Here is a 9,561-nt window from a genome sequence, read left to right on the forward strand (position 1 = left end):
GCCTCGCGGGGCGTCTTTCCCCCCGCACACGCCTCCAAGAGACCAGGCGAGACGCGCCGCCACGGCCGCGGCGGCCGGGACGCCCTTCAAACCGCAACTTCCTCCCGCCCGCCGGGCGGCCCTTCCCCCCAGGCACCCCGCGACCGCCCCGGGACCCGTGCGCGCCCGGCTGCCCCCCCGTGAGGAGGGGCCCGGCAGCACGGCCGCGGGTCGGCCAGACGAGGAGCGAGAGAGAAAGGAACGCCGGCGGGCGGGGAGGGGGAGCGAACCGGCAGAACGAGGACCGTCGACGGCAGGGCGGGCCGCAGCGGCACCCCCCGCGGGAGACGCCTCACAAGGGACCGGGAGGCCGCTCGGGCGGCGACCGGGCACGCGAGCCAAGCCGGCGGGAATCACACTGCACCCAACCCGGAGCAGTCCCGCCACGCCCGCGGCACCGAGCCGACCCGAAACCAACGGACAACCCCCGGGAGCCCGAGGAGACGCCAGCCGACGCGAGAGCGAACCGAGGCAGACGCCGACGCCAACCGACGAAGACCCCCGCGTGGCAGCGGGTCCCAACGTCCGACGACGCGCCGGACGCGGCCGACCGCCGGTTCCCCCAAATAAGAAGTCCGCCCCCGAGAGCGAGGCCAACCCCGCGGTTCACGGACCCTCGAGAGCCCCGCGGAGGGGGAAGGGGGGGTAGGACGGCTCCCGCGATCTCCACCGGCCGTGGGAACGCTGCCGTGGAAGGGGGGGACGAGGCGGCAACCGCAGACGCCCGAGAGCACGCGGCACGCACCACACGCGACACGACCTCGCCGCGAGAGTGGCCGGGACGTGGACGCGCGTGGGAGGGACGCACACGCGACGGAGGGCACGGGGGAAACGGAGGCGGGTGGGACCGGGAGCCCACCGCCGCCCTTCCAAACCCACCCGTCCCGCGACGACCCCTCGCGGTGAGGGGGGTACCGCGCACGCGGGCGTGTGCACGGCCCTTCCCCGCCACCTGCCACCAGAAACCCAATCTCCCCCACAAGCTCCGCACAGCGGCAGGTCGACAGAGCCCCGTCCCGCGTGATCCCTCCTCGTACTCGGAGCGGGGAGGCGCGGGTCGCGGTAGGCGAGAGAGCAAACGCTGCGCGCAGAAGGCTGAGGTCAGGGCGGGCAGCCGAGGGGACCATCCGGGAGAAGCCCCTCGGAGATCGTAAAGCCCTTTCCGAAGATAGCTAGAGAAGGCAAATTCCTCACTGAGGGCGGGACGAACCCAACACCGACGAGCAGCCAAGGGCTCCGTGCACGCAACGGGAAACGAGCAACAGGCGCGGGACAGAACGGGAAGGACCACGCGCCAGCTGGTGGGGGGTCTGCGGTATCGGCAAAGGTCTCTTTCTCCGGGGTCTTCTTGAGCATTCGCGGACCGGGGGGACCTGCGACAGGTCCCCGCCGAGAGCCAGGCCTCTTCAAGGCGCACACAAAGGAGGAGCCTTGACTTGAGGGAGTCCGGTCTTTAAAAAGGGCCAGCCGCGATCGCTCAGCACCACCCTAACCGCGCAGGGCCCGCGGGTGAAGGCACCAAAAACATAGGCACGGGGTGGGCGCTCACCCAACGGAAGGAGCCTTTTTACCCGCACACTCAACTCCTCGACCCCCCCCCTTTCTGTCACCGTGCAGAAAGCCGGCAACTAGGACAAGGGAAAGCGTAAAGGCACAAGCACCATGGAGCACAGGAGGCACGCCGGGGAGCGGGTAGCGCCACCGCCAACTCAGAAGCGGGCACCTTGGTGGTCAAAGCCCGGAACGCTCCAGGAGCACCGCAAGGCTCACACAAAGCAGGGCGCGTGCACACACCATTCGGGAAGGGTATGCACCGCAGCGGGTCTACCACCTTCCCCCGGCACGGGGGAAGAGGGCCGCGAAGCAGTGAACGGCGTGGGGGCAAGCGCCCCCGACACGTCCACAGGGACACCGCGAACCACAGCAACAAGTGTGCGCGGGTCAGCGCTCGTGCCGGACAGCCGCACCCCTGACTTCCACACACCACCCTGCAAAGGAATGGGGAGGAGAGACGAGGGGCCCGCTGGCAGAACGAGAAGAGCGGTCGCCATTCGCGCTGAATGACCATTCGCCATGAATGTCCGTCCCTCGCCTGGCGCGGCTTAGGCCCCGGCCCGAAGAGAACGCGGCAGCACCACATCGATCCAACGGGAGCGAGACACGCCATGCATCGGGAACAACGGGCGTGAGAGCTTTCTAACAACGCACTGGACGGGAATACGAGCGAGAAGAGCGAGAGAGAGCACGGGAAGAAGTCGCTAACACTGCCACACACACAAAAAAAAATTTACCCTTCTCGAGGGCGAGAAAAAAAAGGAAGCGTTGCACTCGGGAGGCACGTGGCGTGGAAGAACGGGACTCAACGGGCAGCGGAGGTTCGGGAACTCCTTCAAAAAAAAAAAATAAAAAATAAAAAATAAAAATAAAAAAATAAAATCCCCTTCGAAGGAGAAAAGGTGCAACTCGGGAGTCACACAGCAGGAAAGAAAGGGACACACCACCAAGCAGCGGAGGTTCGGGAACTCCTTCCAAAAAACAAAAAAAAAAAAAAAACAAAAAACAAAAAAAAAAAAACAAATAAAAAAACCGGTCGGCCGCAGAGGAGCACGCCAGGGGGTCACTGGCACCAAACGGGAAAACCCTTCCAGTCGCACTCGGCACCAACGACTCCTACCGGTAACGGACGACAACCACCACGGGGAAATCGGGAACGCCTGACACGCGGGACGGTTGTCATAAAGCTGCCCCACAGAGCACAGGCAAGCAAGCACGGGAAAGCAGGAAGCGCGTACTCATGGGGGGACGCTAAGCTTCAAGCATCGAAGAGGCCCATGCGCAGAAGAAAAGAGCTAGGGCTGGACAAGCAAACAGCCTTGGTGCAAGCCTCTTCCAACGTCCTTTAATGACAAAAAGAGTCAAAAGGACAGCGTGTCAGCATATATCTCCAGGTACAATAAGGACAGATAGCAAAGATGAAAAGTGTAAAAGACACAGGGATAAACATGACAGGCCACACGGAACGTCTGGAAGTCATGTTCGGTGACGTGTCCCCAAGAGGTCCCCATGTAGAAAGAGAACCGGACCGCAAAGGAACAACTGGTCGACCTTAGAACCCTGAGTGCTCACAGACCGAGGAGGCCATGGTAGATAGCCTGGAACACAGCTTCCCCTCGGCCTCAGAAGTCCATGCTCCCGCTGGCAGGGACCGGGGAGGATCCTGGAAAAAATAAAGTCTCGGAGGCGCCCCCTAGCCGGGCCACCTCGGCTCGGAGGACGGGGACACAGCACCCTCTCGGCCTCAGAGGTCCAGGCTCCCGCTATCAGGGACCGAAGGGACTCCTGGAAAAGAAAAAAAAAAAATCCGTGGCGCCACCTAGCCGGGCCACCTCGGCTCGGAGGCCGGGGACACAGCACCCTCTCGGCCTCAAAAGTGTCTATGGTCCCGCTGGCTGGGACCGAAGGGACTCCTGGAAAAGAAAAAAAAAAAAAAAAACTCCGTGGCGCCCCCTAGCCGGGCCACCTCGGCTCGGAGGCCGGGGACACAGCACCCTCTCGGCCTCAGAGGTCCAGGCTCCCGCTATCAGGGACCGAAGGGACTCCTGGAAAAGAAAAAAAAAAAAAAAACTCCGTGGCGCCCCCTAGCCGGGCCACCTCGGCTCGGAGGCCGGGGACACAGCACCCTCTCGCCCTCAGAGGTCCAGGCTCCCGCTATCAGGGACCGAAGGGACTCCTGGAAAAGAAAAAAAAAACTCCGTGGCGCCCCCTAGCCGGGCCACCTCGGCTCGGAGGCCGGGGACACAGCACCCTCTCGGCCTCAGAGGTCCAGGCTCCCGCTATCAGGGACCGAAGGGACTCCTGGAAAAGAAAAAAAAAAAAAACTCCGTGGCGCCCCCTAGCCGGGCCACCTCGGCTCGGAGGCCGGGGACACAGCACCCTCTCGGCCTCAGAGGTCCAGGCTCCCGCTATCAGGGACCGAAGGGACTCCTGGAAAAGAAAAAAAAAAAAAAACTCCGTGGCGCCCCCTAGCCGGGCCACCTCGGCTCGGAGGCCGGGGACACAGCACCCTCTCGGCCTCAGAGGTCCAGGCTCCCGCTATCAGGGACCGAAGGGACTCCTGGAAAAGAAAAAAAAAACTCCGTGGCGCCCCCTAGCCGGGCCACCTCGGCTCGGAGGCCGGGGACACAGCACCCTCTCGGCCTCAGAGGTCCAGGCTCCCGCTATCAGGGACCGAAGGGACTCCTGGAAAAGAAAAAAAAAAAAATCCGTGGCGCCACCTAGCCGGGCCACCTCGGCTCGGAGGCCGGGGACACAGCACCCTCTCGGCCTCAAAAGTGTCTATGGTCCCGCTGGCTGGGACCGAAGGGACTCCTGGAAAAGAAAAAAAAAAAAAAAAACTCCGTGGCGCCCCCTAGCCGGGCCACCTCGGCTCGGAGGCCGGGGACACAGCACCCTCTCGGCCTCAAAAGTGTCTATGGTCCCGCTGGCTGGGACCGGAGAGGAGGGAAGAAATAAAAAAAAATAAAATAAAATAAAATAAAAAATTAAAAAAAAAAAATTGGAAAAAAAAAAAAAAAAATCCGGGACGGGGCCCAAGCCTTCTGGTCGACCTCATCCAGCTGCCACCAACCCCTCCTTGTGTCCCAATAGGTCGTACAGCCACCCTCCTCCCCTGAAGTTCTCCAGGTACAACCTCCTAGCTAGAGATGGTCCCCAGACAGGACGGCGTCTCCGTCGCGCACCCGCCTGCTTGCCTGTCACCCTCTCACCCTGGCCGGCTCACCACAGGCACTTCCCCGTCCTTTGTCACCAACCGGGGGACAGGAGCGTTGCGGAAACTTGTCGCCACTAGGTGTCGCCCGACAGCGATCTCGATCAAGCAAACCAATACAGACTGTCACGCGCCGCCGCCGCCACACACACTCATTCCGTCTCTCCGGAGTGACCTCCCTAGCTCAGGGGGACACTCACCCACGCACAACGGGGCAGGTACCCACCACTTCTCCCGAATGGCACAAACGGTCCCGGTTGTCCCGCCGGAACACAGTGAACGCGGGATGGACTCGGGGCCAACCCCCTCAGGCACCCAGAAAAGGAAAGTAGGACGGAGCGGTGAAAACAGGCCACCTCTAAGTGAAAGGACATGCACTCTCGAATCGGTTAACAATTAGCAAGGAACAGGCACAGTTAGGAAAAGGGAGCGTCCAAACTCCGTCGTGAGGGGAGGGTGGCGGCGACCTCAGTTCCACACCATTTTTAAATGGCTCACTCATTTTTAAAACCCTCCACCGATCCCGATGGGGGGGAGGGGGGGTTGTTGTTGTTCTCTGTTCCTCGCTGCCACCGCCAGCCGGCACTCACCAAACCACACACCTGCCACCCTCTTTGGAAGACTAAACACAGAGAGTAAATTAAAAGAATGGTGGAATGATGGTGGAATGGTTAAAATTCCCGTGATTTGTTTTCACTCTGATCAAAACATACTTATTTTGTGCATTTGCATTCCCTTGTTCACACGTGCCTCTGTGTGTGTGGTGGGGGGAGGGAGGGAGGGAGGGAGGGAGGGAGGGAGGGAGGGAGGGAGAAAGAGAGAGAGAGAGAGAGAGAGAGAGAGAGAGAGAGAGAGAGAGAGAGAGAGCCAATTTAAAAAATAAAAACATGGTTAAATACAGCCACTTTGGGAAGATTGCTAGAGAGAATGCAGTCCAGAGTATGGAGGCCAGAGCTCTGGACGCTCTAGACCACAGGTCTCCCATCTCCCATATACCAGGCACCCAGCACCACCATCCCTACTTTGTTTGCTTGTGCGTTTGTTTGCTTGCTTGTTACATTAGTTTCATCCCAAGTTAATAATTATATATTTTTTTTCTATGCACGTATTTAGTTGTGGCAGGGGAACTCCTTCTTTAGGACAGGCAGACTTAGCTAGTTAGTTAGCCAGTCAAAAGTACGTAAAAAATTTATATCAACATAAATATCATTCACTAAGAAATCCTATCTGAAGAAAAAGAAAGAAAGGAAGAAAGAAGGAAGGGAGGGAGGGAGGGAGGGAGAGAGAGAGAGAGAGAGAGAGAGAGAGAGAGAGAGAGAGAAAGAAAGAGGAAAACTGGCAGACTTAGTTTTAGTGTTTTTGTTATTGTTTATTCAAGATATTGTTTCAGGGCTGGAGAGACGGCTCAGCGGTGAAGAGCACTGACTGCTCTTCCAGAGATCCTTAGTTCAAATCCAAGCAACCACATGGTGGCTCACAACCATCTGTAATGGAATCCTCTCCTTGTGTGTTGAAGACAGTGACAGTGTGCTCATAAAATAAATAAACAATAAAAAATATGTTTGAAGATTAAAGAAAAAACTCTCTCTCTCTCTCTCTCTCTCTCTCTCTCTCACACACACACAAATAAACTCTGTAATAAAAATCAATGTGACTTCATGATCAAACTTCTATAGTCAATAGGACTAGAGAGAACACATGTCTGTAAAATAAAAGCAGAACCTTTTCTGCTTTGTTTTGTTTTGCCTCAAGGTACGTTTCTTTTGGTATAGCCCAGGCAGTCATGGAACTTGCTCCGTAGACTTATCTAGCCTCAAGCTCACAGAGGTCCACTCTGCCTGCCTCGGCCACCCACACAGCTCTCTCTGCTGACTATATGTCTGCATGCCAGAAGAGGGCACCAGAACCTAGGAGGACACACCACATGGCTCCTGAGAATCCAGGTTTTGACTTTAAAAAAAAAAAAAAAAAATTCTGACAGCATAGAGGGTAGATATCTGCCTGCCAGGCTCTTCTAGTGCTGTTTAAGGTGGGGTAATAGCCATGTGAAGGAGACAAGGGGAGAGGAAAAATCGATTGGATGAGTAGTGCTGCTGAGATTAAGGAACACACACACACACACACACACACACACACACACACACACACACACACACAGAGAGACAGAGACAGAGACAGACAGAGACAGACAGAGACAGTAAGACAAAGAGACAGAGAGAGAGAGATGACAGAGGGACACACCGAGGGAAAGACATCAGGACCAGCTGAATTTCTCAAGAAAAGAAAAGAAGAGAAAGGAAAAATGTTTTCCATATACACAAATCTGTATACATGATTTGTTATAGTGTCCCATTTGGGCACTTTGGATTCAACTGTGGATGGTTGGCAGCCAGCTTGGCTGACACCTGACCTCACCAAGATGGAGGCAGCCGGCCATTAGCCCTGATGTTCCAGGTCACTTCTGTTTCTCCCTTTCCCAGCCTCTAGGGAAACAGAACTTAATTAAACTCAGTTTGCACGTGCAGAAAGGTGAAGAGGCACCCAAAAGCAGCCAGAAGCCTCAGACCATCCACAGCCACATGTTCTCCTTCTGCCTATATTACTTCTAAATGATCGTATTTATTTATTTATTTATTTATTTACTTACTTACTTACTTACTTACTTACTTACTTTTTTTTCTTTCTTTTTTTTCGGAGCTGGGGACAGAACCCAGGGCCTTGCACTTGCTAGGCAAGCGCTCTACCACTGAGCTAAATCCCCAACCCCCTTACTTACTTACTTACTTACTTACTTACTTACTTATTTTTGTCATACTTAAACAATCGTTCGTCCTTGAATTCCTCCTGTATGCCAGGTAGACTTAGTCAGTCAGTCAGTCAGTCAGTCAGTCATTTAGCCAGGTCAAAATAGTTAAACATAAATATCAATAAAATCAATAAAAATCAAATGCAAACCCAATAGACAGTAAGTAAAATCGAATAAACCAAAAGATACATCATAAGCACAGAGTGGTAGAGCGCTTGCCTAGCATGACAAGAAATTAAAAGTTAAATCGGGGGGTTAGGGATTTTTTCTTTTTTCTTTTTACTTTTTTTCCGGGGCTGGGGACAACAGGGGCTGGAGAGATGGCTCAGTGGTTAAGAGCACTGACTGCTCTTCCAGAGGTCCAGATTTCAATTCCCAGCAACCACATGGTGGCTCACAATCATCTGTAATGAGGTCTGGTGCCCTCTTCTGGCCTGCAGTTACATATGCAGGCAAAATACTGTACAGAAAATAAATAAATAAATCTCCAAACAAAAAAAGAAAAAAAGAAAAAAGAAAAAAGAAAAGAATAGAAAACCAGTGTGTATTTGTGCAGAATGGTGATGAAGCACCCAAAAGCAGCCTTACACCATCCTCAGCCAAAGATTCTCCTGCCTTTGCCCTGCATATGCCTCTGCCTCCCCAGTGCTGAAAACAAAGGCAAGCATTGCCATAGTTCCTTTTTTCATCCTAGGTAGGGTGTGTGTGTGTGTGTGTGTGTGTGTGTGTGTGTGTGTGTGTATGTGTGTGTGTGCGCGCGCCCGCGCACACACACACACGCGCGTGCCTGCCTGCCTGCTTGTCTGTCAGTGTCTTCTGTGCTGTACCTGCTCTAGTGGAGCCTGTCTGACATGAAACATACTTGGTCAGCAGGCCCAGATATATGTTTTTCTTGGAACTTTGTCTCCTGGAGACAATAGGCCACTCCCTCCTCGACTTTCTGCCTAGGTGATTTGAATAGGTATGATGGGGAGTTACATATTTGCTCTTTTGTTTCTTTCTCTACTAACAGGAACATGGAGATCTGATTCAGTCTTTACGGACCATGCCTCTTTTGAAAGCACTCGAGAAAATTAAGTAGAAACAGAAGGAAACTCTAAGAGTTGTGATCAATAACTTTCTTTTTTCTTTTATTCGGTGCTGTTGACCGAACCCAGGGCCTTGCCCTTGCTAGGCAAGCGCTCTACCACTGAGCTAAATTAAATTCCCAACCCCGTGATCAATAACTTTTAACAGGAAGAATGAACTCTGGAAAATCCAGATGTCCTAGATAGTGAAAGAAGTAAGGCGCTAGATATTAGAGGGGAAAGTACCGTAGACTGTAAAAAAATCCAAACATTTAGGAATTCCTATCAAGTAGTTACATGGGAGAAAACATTATTTAATTAGAGGAAGGTGGTGGGCCGATACTTTAGGTAGAAACAGCTTGAGTACATACAGGAGTTCTGCGGAACCATTGCCCTTCACAGGGACACATGATGAAGAAGGCAATAGATGCGATCGCATTGATGGCAAGAGAGTATTATATTATTCTTTAAATTTTATAGAACACTTGGCCAGATCAGGTCCTGGTGCTTGCCTATTATCAACAGGAAATATCCTATCTTTAAAAAGACAGTTACATAAATTTTGGCAAAGAGAGAATAAAAGACTAAAGGTTCCTTACAGCTGGCAGGCCTGTTGTTATCTGAGAGATGATATTTAGAGATTGAGATAAATGAGGTTTTGCAGAAAGGTGAAGAGGCACCCAAAAGCATCCAGAAGCCTCAGACCATCCACATCCACATGTTCTCCTTCTGAATCTTTTAAGTTAAGCCAGGCAAAAATAGTTAAGCACAAATATCCGTAAAATCAATAAAAATAAAATATGAACCCAATAGACAGTAAGTAAAATCAAATAAATCAAGACACATCATAAGCCCGGAGTTTCCTTAAAAAGCTGAAACGG

At 53.4% G+C, this 9,561-nt stretch overlaps 1 protein-coding gene across 1 annotated transcript in view; it reads left to right on the plus strand.

Annotated features, from left to right (window-relative positions):
* Rn45sl1 (45S pre-ribosomal RNA like 1) overlaps nt 1–1,193 on the plus strand; it is a 3,879-nt gene extending 2,686 nt beyond the window's left edge. Inside the window, exon 4 of the mRNA XM_039100762.1 lies at nt 1–1,193. This exon is cut by the window's left edge and continues 328 nt beyond it. Coding sequence (XP_038956690.1) covers nt 1–1,193 — 1,193 coding nt within the window.
* Nucleotides 1,194–9,561: the final 8,368 nt, after the last annotated feature.

Source organism: Rattus norvegicus, chromosome 11 (genome assembly GCF_036323735.1).
Source record: "Rattus norvegicus strain BN/NHsdMcwi chromosome 11, GRCr8, whole genome shotgun sequence".
NCBI lineage: Eukaryota > Metazoa > Chordata > Mammalia > Rodentia > Muridae > Rattus > Rattus norvegicus.